Source organism: Eleutherodactylus coqui, chromosome 7 (genome assembly GCF_035609145.1).
Source record: "Eleutherodactylus coqui strain aEleCoq1 chromosome 7, aEleCoq1.hap1, whole genome shotgun sequence".
Lineage (NCBI taxonomy): Eukaryota > Metazoa > Chordata > Amphibia > Anura > Eleutherodactylidae > Eleutherodactylus > Eleutherodactylus coqui.
The window spans coordinates 73,351,197-73,365,744 of record NC_089843.1 but is presented as its reverse complement, the minus strand read 5'-3'; the positions used below and the strand labels follow the sequence as shown (position 1 = coordinate 73,365,744).

Sequence of the window (14,548 nt, the reverse complement as noted above, 5' to 3'; positions counted from 1 at the left end):
CTATTAACCCTTGCCTGTGGAGAACAGTTGGAGTCCTCCTGCGTTAAGTGTCCAAGGACATTTTTCTGCTTTTTATCTCTCGGCTGTGGTTTTGTGCAGGATAAAGGCAAAGACCTTGTTACCTTGTGAATGGGGTGCAAACATTAAGCCTCAATTATGAAAACTGTCTGTTGCCCGTAGCAACCACTCGCACCACAGCTTCTGTTTCTTAAGCTGCTGTGAGGAAATGTTGCCCCCTAGCAACCAATCACAGCTGAGCTTTCAAAGGACCGTTTTGATAAATGAGGCCAAATATTTACAACCCCGGAGTTATCAAAACTGAGTTTGTTTTTTGTTTTTGTTGCCCATAGCAACCAATCACAGCTCAGCTTTCATTTTACCACATCAGCTTGAGAAATAGAAGCTGTAGTGGGATTGGTTGCTACAGGCAACCAACAATTTTGCTTTTAGACTTTTTTTTTAAACATCATTATGAATGGCACGCCTAGTTTTTGGGGTAAGCTGCAGTTTTTCTATGTCACCACAGTGCAGAATGTGACCGCGGCCGTAGTCATTGGGGTTGGACACTTTCAAATTGAGTGTTGCAAAAAAGGAACATGGAACAATGCCTCTGCAGATTACCCAGAGGAGCATGCATGGCCTTATATGTCTCCTCACCTCCTAGGTGCTGTCCTCAAGTAGAGACAATGCCCCTCCCGACTCTTAAGTGTTGTGACACGTGGGAGGGGGGAGTTTGTTTTTTTTTGTAGATTTTGCAGTTTTTTGTTTTCCAGAAACACTAAAATTGTTGTTTTTGAAGTATTACATTGATACGGCAGGGCTCATATAACAGAGGCTCCTTCATTCTATACAAGACCATTCTTTTTAATGTATAGTATCTTCAAAATATACAATTCAGATTTAAGCCCTCCACACTGACAAATCTCCATTTTGCAGTCCCCTTGAAATGTTTTTGGGTTTCATGCATAAAAAAAAAATTCTATAACAATGTGCTAGTGCCTCCTCATCTCTCCAGATCAATGCTTGCGATCTGATCATTTGAAATGGGCAGCACCTTTTATAAAAGGTTTTTCCTTGGAGTATGCTGTAGCATTAAGGGGTTGCAGAGGGTCCTGTAGCATTAAGGGGTTGCAGAGGGTCCTGTAGCATTAAGGGGTTGCAGAGGGTTCTATTTCCTCTCCTGACTTGTCTGTCATTAGATTCTGTTCTTATATCTACCGGTATGCGTCATTATTCCTTTTGGATGTCTGATAAAATTGTCAACTGGGCATTACCCCCTTGTCATTGGTATCCTGTCCTTGGGTGTGCAACTTGTGAAAGTGCTAACATTACCGGTGATGGGGTGGAATACACTTGGATTATCTGCCCATAGCAGTCACTTAGTGTGGGTCGTGTTCCTTACATAAAATGTACTCCTAGTCCGTTGCCTTACCTTCTGACGGGCCCCTATGTCCGCCTGAGGCCAAAATTAGAAAATGAGCTTTAGATCTATTAGCAGAAATGTGTATGAAGTACATGACAAGTTTTATTACATGTTGTCGTTAACTGCTTAGAATATCCTTCACCTCTAATTGGTGATAAACAAACTTTTGAAAAGCTTGGTTTGGCTGGTTCGCCGAACTTTTGAAAAGATTAGTGTGTTCCAAATTAGTTTGAACGGAAACAGAAGTTCACCAAAACCCCTAAAACTGATGTATAACACGAACCACCCTCAAAGCCCCATATAACTCGGTGTTCAGGACTAGAGTTGAGCAGACCGAACCAGTTGAACCTGTTTCAGGTAGAACTTTGCTAAAAGCCTGGTTCGGTTTCATGCCAATCCGAACTTTTAGCAAAGATTTAACCCTAAACAGGATTTTACTGGATCAGTTACTCCTAATAAAAGCCTAGTAAAAATGAGCTTTTTCTCCTTGTGGTTTCAGTCCTAAACCTTTCTCCTCAGATGGTCCCAGATATTTGCTTAGACAAGTGCTCCACCTAGTGGTTAAAATAAGGCTTAGCTGCTGATCTGAATTTCAAGTGCAATTTTTCTGATTGTTTGGCTGAACATTGTAAGGTCGCAGTGACCTGCGTTATTTCCTTTGGGAAAAGTGTAATCTATTAGATTATAGTAACTATGCAAAGACCACGCTGAATGGTATTGATGCCTGTATTTATGTACTTGTGTGCACCATTCATTTCTACAACATGTGCTGTGTGCATTTTGTGAATGTGAGAGCGTACCCAGCAGTTTTCAGCTGCGGCCCCCACAGAGGATCACATTCGGCTCTCATACAGTCCTGAACAGGTCACAAGCAGGAATCCATTACTACACAGATTACATTACATAACTAGGTTTGGACTGGGATCTGAGGTGGTGAAGCTGCCTTTTTACTTAATAATCTGCTCTTAACCCTTGCAGGTTTTTTTGCCCTCCCCCTTGTGTCTATCTCATGGGTAGTGGCTGGAAGAAAAAGAAAGAACAGATGGAAAGAGACGGCTGCTCCGAGCAGGAGTCCCAACCTTGTGCCTTCATTGGCATTGGGAACAGTGAGCAAGAGATGCAGCAACTGAACCTGGAAGGAAAGGTGAGTTGTAATAGCAGAGGGCGAGACATTGAGGTCGCTTCTAGCATCGGAGAAGGAACCTGTGACGTACGCACATCTGCGGCACAAAATAGTGCTGCGTGCTGTAGTGTGTGGCGAAGGCATCCTGGAAGCTCAACAGACATCAGCATGGACAATGAGTTGTGTTCGGCAACATTCATTTCCATCATAGGGCGGATCCATTCCCAGGTGGAATTCAGTGTTCATGTTACCATGGCAGAATAGGAAAATGGAAACTCCAACTGCAGATATGAACTCGGCCTTACCCATCGGGCTCACCCAGTTTGTGAGAACTTTAAAGAGTTTGCGCCACTTTCAGCTCTTCTGTGGCAGGAAGCGGGCAGGAGTCCTATTGAAGTGAATGTTCTGCTTCCTGCAGCAAAAGTGCAAGAAGTGGGACAACCCCTTAGGCCTGTTTCACACGGGCTACAAAACACATGTGAGGCTGCATCCGCACGGGCTACAAAACATCGCTCATGTGAAAGAACCCATTGGAAATCATGGGCTTCACATAATGCATTTTTGTAGCAATGATTTTGGCAATTTTTGCTTTTATACATCACCTGTATTCTCTCCCTGACACGTCTGTTGTAGTAGACAATTACGTTGCCCATAAGGCCAGCTGAACACGAATGTGACGGATTCAGAATCCAACCCTGTGCCCGGCCGGTGTTCACGCGTACCTGTAGTTTCTTTGCTTTTTTATACTGTGTATGGTCTGCACAGCTCAGTTGGATATCCGCAGTACAGTTTTTTTTCCTTTTTGTTTAATCCTTGCTTTTCCCGCGCCATTGCTAGGCGATGACGCCGGTACCCACTACCTTTCCACAATATCCACGGGTCGGACGGACTGCTTTTCCATAGCATTCTATGGGCGGTACTTGCTGCAGAACCCAGAGGTAGATGCCCGCTCCAGATTCCGCAATGTAAATCCGGCTGTGTGCAGCCGGCCTGAAATAACCATTTCTGAGCAATGTTTCTTGAAACTGCATAATGCCATTCCTCTGTATTTCCTCCTCTTAAAAAATACGAATGAGTTGATACTTACCATTGGTGTCCCCATTAACTGGGGGAAATGTATTCACAGCCTGGCACTGAAAGGAATGATGGCATCATGTGACTGCAGGGACCTTACTGTGCCTTTTTGGCAAAGCTAATGGTAATTCTGAGTTGTAATTTTTTTTTAAATTCCAGTAGGAATAGCAGAGGAATGGGATGATGTAGAAAATAAGATGATACTCTAGAATTATTGTTCCACTGAGAAGGCAAGCATTTATTGGCCTGTCAGAAGAGTGGAAGGTCCTCTTATTGCCAGCTTACCCTTTATAATTATTTATTGTGCCCTAATACAGATAGTCACAAACCCAGATTACATTTCCCGCCATGGATGATCCTCTACTAATATTTCCTGTACTGTAGGTATTTATTTCCCAACTGTTTGGAGTCAATGAAAGCAACCACAATGCAAGCCTTTCACACGGCCATAGCATGTAGAGCTCCACTGGTAGGGGGCGCACTGATCCTTTTCTCTAGGGCCAGACACAATAGAGAACTTTTAATATAGACCATACAGTGTTCTAATGATGTCTGTGCTGTTGAGTCAATACAATGAAAGCACCATGGGGGATCAACTTCCCAAAACAGAAGTGACTTTGCTGGCAGGGGTGAGTAGTTTAGGAGACCCCCTGCTGTCACATAGAGAATTTCAGCTGCACTGTGTTGTATTGGACTAAGGATCTTTCTTGCAGCTTTAGAGGAGTCTCTCTTATTATTGACATGTACTAATTTTCCCCTCAGAACTATTGCACTGCCAAAACCCTGTACATATCTGACTCGGACAAGAGGAAGCACTTCATGTTATCCGTGAAAATGTTCTATGGGAACAGCGACGACATCGGTGTGTTCCTAAGCAAACGTATCAAGGTCATCTCTAAGCCTTCAAAAAAGAAGCAGTCACTGAAAAATGCGGACTGTAAGTATGAACAGGTCACACTTGTGTCTGGGATACATGCCGTTATATCTGCCCCGCTGGACATCTCCCGCCCGCTCCCCGCCGCAACTCACCTGTCACCCGCGCCGGCCCCCGAATCTTTAGAGACGAGCGGGGAGATACTCGGCTAAGGCACTACTCGCTCGAGTAATGTGCCTTAGCGAGTATACTCGCTCATCTCTAATTCTCACCCCTCAGAAGCTGGCGAGGTGCTTTATGAAAGATCCTGTTAACCCTTATTCTTAAGCTTTACGGCTGGGTTCACACAAGGCAGATTTGCTGTGGAAATTCCATCCGGAATTTCGCCTCGGCAAATCCGCCTGCGGCCGCTAATCCCGGTATTGGCCAGCTATGTGGACGAGATTTCTCAGCAATTTCGTCGACACGGGACAGCGAATCCGTTGCGACAAAGCTGGCGCTGCAGCGCGGATTCGCCGGCCGCAGTATGTCCATTTTTATTTTATTTTCCGTTGTGTCCACGCTCTCCTCTATGGGAACGCTGGCCGCAACAAAAAAGCTTGCCGCCAAGCCGTTCCAAAACCCGTGGGTTTTGAAGAAGCTCTTTCCTGGCGGAAATCTCGCATTTTTTCGCTGCGGCGAAACCGTGAGATTTCCTCCGGGAATATGCGCAGTGAGAACCCAGCCTAATGCTGTCCTGTGAATGCAGGACAATATCGAAGATAGCACTTGGCATGCGGATACATTTGGCGTGTTTGCTGGAAGCTTTAAGTTCGGGATTTTTTTTTTTTTTAAATCCTCTCACTTGGAGCCTTTACCTTTTAAAAGTGGCATTCCAGGACTTTGTAAACTTTTTAACTGAGGATTAATAAGTCGCCTCCTAATATGAAATGACTTGCGGAGGGACTCTAAGTTAAAACCTTTTAGCCTATGTAATAATTCATTGGTGGTGCAGCTTCTTCTAACAAGGACATGTTTTCTTTTACAGTATGTATTGCATCAGGGACAAAAGTGGCACTATTCAACCGTCTGCGATCACAGACTGTCAGTACAAGATATTTACATGTCGAAGGTGGAAATTTCCATGCCAGTTCGCAACAGTGGGGAGCGTTTTTTATCCATCTTTGTAAGTGCAGTGGTGGTATTGATACAGAGTATCCTGACACAATGTGTGCTAGTAATTATTTACATGTATTCTGAAAGTGGAGCGACTATGACCACCATCAGTATGCCACTGACGTTTTATCCTTACATGTCTGACTAACAGAATATTTAAGATGGTTTTTGTATGATTTGATCTAGTGGACGATGAAGAATCGGAAGGAGAGGAATTCACGGTGCGGGACGGTTACATACACTATGGACAGACAGTAAAACTTGTATGTTCGGTTACTGGCATGGCACTCCCTAGACTGGTAAGCAGTCATTTATTACCTACAAACGTTAGCATATTTCGACTGCAATTAGAATATCCTTACTGGCATATATTTAATTTTCATTCTCCTGAGCATATTTCATAGAATTAGACTAGTAATGCTGTGCATAATATCACCCTCATGTAATAAAACTGAAATCTCAACCTCCTTTCTTGTCTTCATTATCATTTGTGTTGTTTTGATTTTTGTTCTCCACAGATTATCCGGAAAGTGGATAAACAGACGGCTTTGTTGGATGCGGATGATCCAGTCTCCCAGCTCCACAAATGTGCGTTCTACCTGAAGGACACAGAGAGAATGTACTTATGCCTTTCTCAGGAACGAATAATCCAGTTTCAAGTACGTGTTTGCTTTGTGGTTTCTCCTAGATCTTCCACTCGTTCTTCTGTAGCTGCCTTAGATTCTGATAACCGGAGTGCAGAAACTAAAAAGGTATTCTGGGACTTGAGTAATTTAAGTAACTTTTTGTATTGATAACGACAGATTATTGATAGATGATCGTCTGTAATCCACTCAGATGCCGCGCCGATCAGCTGATTCCTGAGGCCGCTGTCACTACGGTCAGCAGGGGAAGCAGAAAGCATTGACCACAGCTCAGTGGCCTGGGTTGGTTTCGCAGGCGCAGCTTCCATTGAATTGGTTAGCACTTTCTGCTTTTCCCATTGACCATAGTGACAGCAGGTCCCTGCCAATCATCTATTCATGACTGTCCATTAATAGAAAATGTTACCGAAGTCCTGGAATGCCCCTTTTTAAGGTAAAGACTCTGAGATTAATTCTGGCTTTTTTTTTTTTCTAAATTGCCCAAATTCTAGCGCACACACACCACATGTATCGATATGCTAAGTGCCATCTTCGTTTCAATACTTATTCGCAATTTAAAAAAAACAAAAACTTTTGTATACTCAGTGCAATATTGTAATGAAGTGAAGCATATAGAAGAGTAACTTTAACATCATAGGTCAAAAAACATAACCTGATTCTAGTTGCTAAAGGCAAAAAAAATACCCATAGGTAAAATCCAATCCCCTAAAATATAATCTAAATACTTTTATTATTCGACAAAGACAGCATCGAATGATATTTAAAATAAAGTGGCAAATGATGGTAGCAATGAGATCGGACCAGCAGTCATGAATTAGCATCATTGGCCTGGATGGCCAACTTCCTAAAGCCTATGTGGAAATTAGTAAGTGAGCACCACCAAAAACCCTACTAAAATCTAATTCATAGCCCCCCGACATGTTTCGGCTTCCGGAGTCGTCGGGGTATAGCCCTGGGTTTTTTGTTAGGTTTTAATAGGGTTTTGGTGATGCAGACTTCCACATAGGCTTTTGGAAGTCCAGGCCTACTGTATGTGTGTGTGTGTTACAGTTACACATATGATACTAATTAATGACCGCTGGTCCCATCTCATTACTACCACATTTGCCCCTTTATTTTAAATATCATTCGATGCTGTCTTTGTTGGATAATAAAGTATTTAGATTATAGTTTGGGGGATATTACCTACGGGTATTATTTTGCCTTTGGCAATTTAAACTGTGTCTTGAATAACCCGTATTCCGGAGTATTCCTAGGGCAATTTTCATAGTTTTTTCCAAAAAAACATAACCTGAACATTTAACAGGGAAACGTAGGGAAACCTGATGGGAGTTTCTCCATGCTTTGTCAACCTATGTGAAGCCTACCACTGTGGACAAGGATCTAGCTCATGCCATGTGTCCGTCTTTCTTTTGTGATTTGCATTTGACTCCGCTTGTTTTAAAGTTTTTTTTTTTTTTTCCCCTCTAAAGGCCACTCCATGCCCCAAAGAGCCAAACAAAGAGATGATTAACGACGGTGCTTCGTGGACAATCATTAGCACAGATAAGGCAGAGTATACGTTCTATGAAGGCATGGGACCAGTACACGCGCCTGTGACCCCTGTGCCTGTCGTAGAAAGTCTACAGGTAAGGCCCCTGTGGCAAATGGGATGTAAGCGGTTTCCATATTCCTAGATTTAAAGCACAGTTTCTCCAATTTGAGTGGAAGCTGTATGTCTATGGCTGTAAGATATGAAATCTGTCAATCTCTAAACATTTTGGTGCCACTAGTAAACCACTAATGGGAGGGGGGGGGGCAGTAATTGGGGAACGTTACTTGAATGAGTAATGTGTATATAAAGCATGTGTTTGGTAAGAAAAACAGAGGAGTGACAGTCATGAAAAGTCTAGCAGAACCCGCTGCTTCTTTAACATTTTCCTGGCTTGCTCCTGAGAAGACCCAACCATTCTTGGCACTAAGCTATATTGGCACAGATTCACGTACAGTTTTTGGTGCCATCTTTTGGGCTAAAGCCAGGAATGGAAGTGGAAGTTTTAAGGAATGGGATGTGCATCTCGTAATTACTTTCTCCTGTGATTTGGCTTAAGTAACTGTATACAAAATGTGATTCCTTCCATAAGAATCCAGGATTCTAAGTTTTAGTTAGAATCATAGCACCTGCAATGAATACACCCCGGAGTTAGTTGATAGGCAAATGTAGGTTACGGTCTTCAGGAAGTTATGGTATACCAATCTACAGCAGTGCAAGAGGCAAAAAACTCTGCCCTGTGTTCAGCCCATTCCAGCATACGCAGCAAAGCTAACCTGCAAGCTTAAGAAAGCAGGAAGTGTTAACTTGTTGCATATGCTGTAGTTGCCAGTGTGACTACTACAATATTACATATTTTTTTTACATTTTTGATTATTTTATATCAAAATACTAACTACCACCTGTCTGAGTGGCTGTGTTACATGTGGTGATGTCACCATCATGTGATCAGTCACTGGGCTCTGAGCTCCACCCCTGATCACATGATGGTGATGTCATTGCAGGTCCTAAAACATGCAGAGCCTGACAGCAGAAGTGTGCTTACAGGACCTGTGGTGATATCACCGTCATATGTTCGGGGTGCAGCTCAGAGGCCCTGGTGACTGATCACATGACTGTGACATCACAAGTCCTGAAAGCACATGGCTGCTATTCAGACTGTAACCAACTCCAATCCCTTTTACTATATTATATTAGTAAGTAGCGCCACCAGAAAAACTGCTACTAGTAGATATATAAAAATGTAAGAGAAAAAGCTAAATTTTGCTTTTTTTTTTTTTTTTTTTAAATTCATGTCTAAAATTTGAAGATAAAGGGTGCGTTCACATGTAGCTGATTCGTTGCAGTTTTTCACCAAAATTGCACCAAAGTTCACACAAAGTAGTGCAGATCTGCAGCAGATTTCAACTGAATTCAAATCAATGGTGTTACATTAAAGCAAAGGGGTGAAATCTGCACTAAATAGCTTTTTCCTGCTGTGGAAAATCTGCTAGATGTGGACGGGCCTTTATACACGCTGCCTGCATAGTTGTTAACCACTTAATTGCTTTTAAACTCTCTGAAGCATGAAGAATTCCCTTTAATCCTGTCTCTGTTTTCTAGTTGAATGGAGGTGGAGATGTAGCAATGTTGGAGCTAACAGGTCAGAACTTCACACCAAATTTGCGGGTTTGGTTTGGGGATGTGGAGGCAGAGACTATGTATAGGTATGTGGTTTTACATTTATATTTTCTGTATATGTATATAATATTATTTTAAAGTTAATCAGGCACAATAATCTAAATCACAATCTTTTTCCAAAGATATTGAATGAACAGCATCTTGTGATGCACCTAGTTTTCCTTGCAATGCTAACCACTGAGCCACAATGTGTCTTCCTTCTCTGGAGGAATACAAGAAGAAACACAGCAAGAAACTATCCACACAGGGAGAACAGACTTCTTGCAGATGTCCTTGGTCTGATTTGAACCCAGGACCCCAGCACTGCAAGTCACCAGTTCTAACCATTGAGCCACCAATATTCTTTTGTCTTTCTGTTTCCCGCTTCTTCTTCTCCTTATTCCTTTCTGCTTCCTCCTCTTCTTTTTTCTTTGGAGGAGGCAGCATGTTGATAAAGTGGTTAGAATTGTTGTCTTACAGTGCTGGCGTCCTAGGTTCAAATCTGACCCAAGGACAACATCTGCATGGAGTTTGTATGTTTGGGGTTTTTCTTGATCCCTCCCTCCTCCGGAGAAGAAACCAGCTATGTGGTGGTTTAGTGGTTAGCACTGTTGCTTTGCAGTGAAGGAGTCCTGGGTTCAAATCTGGCCAAGGGCAACATCTGCACCGAGCTTTCCAATTCCATATGTAAGTTGTCCTTGGTCAGCGTTGAACCAAGGACTCCAAGGCATCAGTACTAGATCCATTGCACCACCACTGTTTCATGGCTCTTGGTGTGTTCAGTACGTGTTTTTAGGGGTTTTATAAACTTCTGGTTAGGCAGAAATGAGCTGAGAAAAATTAAACTTAATGAACTAATTCAGGTTCTGCAGGTTTGCTTTGCCCACCTGTATGAGGGTGCACCCTTTTTTTTTTTTTGGTAACTGCAATTGTGTGTCCTCTCCCCAGGTGCGCAGAAAGTATGTTATGTGTCGTCCCTGACATTTCCGCTTTCCGAGAGGGCTGGAGATGGGTCCGCCAGCCAGTGCAGGTGCCAGTAACATTGGTCCGGAATGATGGCATAATCTATTCAACCAGCCTTACTTTTACATACACCCCGGAGCCTGGACCTCGGCCTCATTGTAGCGCAGCTGGAGCAATCCTGCGAGCCAACTCAAGCCTCCTGGCCTCCAACGATCCAAGCACGAACAGCGAGGGAAGTTACACAAACGTCAGCACAAATTCTACCAATGTCACGTCATCTGCGGCAGCGGTAGTGTCGTAACCACAAACTTTTATACCTGGACTTCAGCTGACTTATGATTTTACATGGAAGGACATGTATAACGGACTGTTTCTTAGTTTTTGTTTTTGTTTTTTAAACATTAATTTTGAGCTTTCATGGGAAATATTATTTTTCCATAATCGTTCATATCATCTGAACCTTTTTGATCTGCAAGTGCCGAGCGGAAAAAAAAAAAAAAAATTTAAGCCACAATAATAAATGGGTAGAATTTTTATTTTAAAATTAATTATGTAGACCTAAATATCCTCCAATGAAAATCTATTTTTAGCCTTATTTTAATTGGGTTGGGGGTGGTGGGAGGAGGGTAAACGGCCAGAAATGAAGAATGTGGCTTGGAGGTAAAACCTTCAACTAGAATGCATGATTATAGTTTTTATGGACCAAGAAACTTGTATAAGCTTTAGTAAAAGGTACATTTTCACCATACCTTTTTTTTTATATCACAACATATAGTACACTTTTGTTACCAAATAGTTTTTTATTTTTTCAAATTTTTATTTTCTCCTCTCTCACAAAAGTATAGTTGGGTTCCAAGCTCGAACGTACTTGTGTAATCTAATGCTCATCTTCCAGTTACAAAAAAAAAGATATATATTTTTTGGTCAATAGCTGGAATTTTTGTGGGGTTTTTTTTTGTTTGTTTTTGTTTTTTATTTTCGGGCATGTCAAACTTTTGTAAAGGCCAGCATTTTTTTTTTATTTTTTAAGATTATATGAAGTTTGTGCAAGAGCTTTAAAAAAAAAAAAAGAAGAGAAAAAAAAAGATGCCTCTACCTTGCCTGCAATACAAATGTGTGTGTATATGGATAGTATTCTCTATTCATTCATTGTCTGATACACCCATTTTTAAATGTAGTTCAGGAGCGGTAAGCCTGTGGCTTCTCGGTTGTCGCTGAACAGGATCTTATTGCTAACGCCTAATGTTCGTGGAGCAGCAGCTGAAGACCCACGTGGCGGTCGCCACCCCCTACTTGTATGTAAATGTATATATGATTTCTTGTAACCTTTTTTTTTATTGATCAGGGTTAATAACTCTCCTCAATTAAGAAGCTGGTGTATTTATAGAGACTATTTATGGTCCAGAATACCCCAAAAAAATCCTTGCAAAATACACAAAGGCATTTAAACAATCACTTTCATATCTTTCAACTCCATGCATCAGATATGGAGATTTTTATTTAATTCTTTAAGTAAAAAAAAAAAATCATTTTTATGTTTTTTGAGGGTTTTTTTGTTTTGTACATAACATGTATTAAGTTAAGTGTCTTATTACATTTTTTTTTTTCCTCCCTAAGGCTTTTATTGCTGTTTTTTTTTTTGTTTTTTTTTTTGCCTTACTGGCACTAGGCTCTGGGACTTTAAAACCTGTACAATAAAACATGGAGCTGAAAAGTGAGCAGGTTACCAAATATCTTTCTGCACTGGTTAGAAAGTAGCTATTGTCTTAGGTTTGTGGGTTGTACTTGTATTAATCTGAGCTAGCCTATCGGTTGACTGTTTACTACTCTCCGTCACATCCCCTGTTTTGAGTGAATAGATGGGCTGCATTGTTACTAGAGGTGGTGTAGGCCACAGGCGTCCTTCCTGGCCCTTTTAAACAAAGGAACCTATTCTGTAGTGCTGGTTTAAAAAAAACAAAACACTTAAAGGGGTTGTCCAGTTGTAGAGCATTAATAGATCAGGGTCCCTGGTGAAGAGCTGTGTATGGAGCTAAACTGAAGTGAATGGAAACTATGCCTGTGTTACTACGTCTGGCCACTGCAGCAGGAACGGAGCTCTCTACTTCCTGCAGAAACGTGCTCAGTGTATGTACAGCCCGGTCCAGCAAGCAGCTCATCAGCATGGGTCCTGGGAGGCGGAACACCACTAATCTACTGTTGCTGGCCTGTCCTAAGAATAGGCTATCAATCCTTTTACAACTTGATAAGCCCTTTTAAATTCCTTGTTTAACACCTATCTTACATCTATCAAATTTTTATAGCATGTAGATCGCGCAGTTGTGTAAACCCGCCAAGATGCGTGCATTCACTAAGCTAGGAAAACCGGATTACATTTGCCGATTTCATATCTGAGCCAGTTCAAAATCCAGCACCATGAATGTTGCAGAAGTAAAAGCGCTTCTAATCCATTAACCTGTTACAAACTCGCTAATTTTTTTTTTTGTCGTGTCTTATCTCCATATTTCAAAAGGCACTACTTTTTTTTCCCCCCACAAAAAAAGCCTTATATAGCAGGATATGTTAAGGTGTTTTTTTTTTTTTGTTTTTTTTTTTAGTATAACCTTTTGAGGTACTTGCAATGTGTAATTTGTATTCACTTTTGGGGGAGCAGGGTGAAAAAACTCAACAATTCCACCATTGTTTGTGCTTTTGTTTTTTAACCTTTTACTTTGGATTTTCTTTTTGGATTTTTCTACTTCTGTACAACAACAAAAAAACTATTTCTTTTTAAAACTTTGAAAAAAAAGTTATGAGACTTTATGAATGCTGTGAAGCTAAAAATCCCTTTTTCATTCACGCACGTCTGTGAGGGCTTGTTTTTTTGAAGGATAGATTGTAGTTTTCCTTGGTGTTATGACGCACACACAGCTTTTTGATCCTTTTTTCTTCTGTAGGAGCGGAAATGAACTCAAACGTTCTTGCGTTTGTTTTGTTTTTTTTTGTTTATAATGATCACCATGACATCGGAGCATTTAAACAGCTGTGATTGGTGTTGGCGTAAGCTATAGAATACAGCTAGCTTCTGCACGCCTGCTCCGTCACTGTTTAGTAATAGTGTGGTGGTGGGGGGGGGGGGGGGTTAACTACTTAGCAGCCACAACGTACTATTACTTTACTGGGCAGGAAGTGGTTACATTTCGCACACTGAGCATAGCCTGCAAGGCTTACATTTTTTGGAAATGAAGCATTACTTGTACTCTGAGGATCAGTTGCCGGACATTAAACCATATAAGCCATGCAGGCTGTGATGTGTATGGACTTCTGTGGGTTTTTTTCCCCTTTTTAAAGGAGTTGTGTGCTTGTGGGCATGTGTTTAAAATAAAGTCCCAGTCCCCCCAGTGCACTGCTATAGGACTCCATTGCTCTGTCCCTTTCCTGCCAGGCGTCAGGTGACTGCTGTGGCCAATTGGAGGCTGCAGCATCACCTTCTAAACTCCTGGCATCAGTGCTCACATCCCAAGCACCATGATGTCAGGAGTTTGCTGCGGCCAATCCAAGTCACTTGACTTTTAGGCAGCGGAGGATGGGGATGGAGCAGCAGTACCCCGGGGATCTGAGGACAGGTGTGGTGTGTGTGTTTACCGGCTGGTCATGCATTAAAATAAAAATATAGAGATCTCTATATTAAAACCACACAACCCCTTTTTTAATGACTTTTTTTTTTGTTATTTTTTTTTTTACATTTTTTACTTTTGCAACATTCCTGGTGTTCTGACGTGCTTTCTGGTATCTCCGTGCGAAGGTATATATTCTTAGATTTGGTGAGCTGCTGATTTATTTCTTCACACAGATATAGATATATTATATACGGGAGTGAAGATTCACCTTTGCAAACCTCTGTTGTTATTTCAATGCTTCTAAAATTTAAAACCTGAAGCAACTTAGCAAATAGCACTAATTAAAGTTTGACCGTTCTGTGCCTAAATGTCCCATACAGGTTGACGGTTAGACTTGGTCACTAACTCTGTGCAGCCTGATCCTGCAGTCACGCACTCTTCTGTCCATGCCTTACGTCTTGCTAATCTCATCAAGCGATGTTGTCAAGTTGCTTTATTTTTTA

General features: G+C 41.6%; 1 protein-coding gene across 2 annotated transcripts in view; it reads left to right on the top strand.

The window, feature by feature from the left end:
- The window catches only part of RBPJ (recombination signal binding protein for immunoglobulin kappa J region), a 54,658-nt gene extending 42,609 nt beyond the window's left edge, over positions 1–12,049 (top strand). For both annotated transcript variants that reach the window (XM_066573213.1, XM_066573212.1), the window contains exons 4-11: positions 2,402–2,567; positions 4,383–4,557; positions 5,522–5,659; positions 5,836–5,948; positions 6,168–6,308; positions 7,766–7,921; positions 9,427–9,530; positions 10,432–12,049. In XM_066573213.1, coding sequence (XP_066429310.1) covers positions 2,402–2,567; positions 4,383–4,557; positions 5,522–5,659; positions 5,836–5,948; positions 6,168–6,308; positions 7,766–7,921; positions 9,427–9,530; positions 10,432–10,747 — 1,309 coding nt within the window. In that variant the 3' untranslated portion in view covers positions 10,748–12,049. The remainder of the gene's footprint in view (positions 1–2,401; positions 2,568–4,382; positions 4,558–5,521; positions 5,660–5,835; positions 5,949–6,167; positions 6,309–7,765; positions 7,922–9,426; positions 9,531–10,431) is intronic.
- Positions 12,050–14,548: the final 2,499 nt, after the last annotated feature.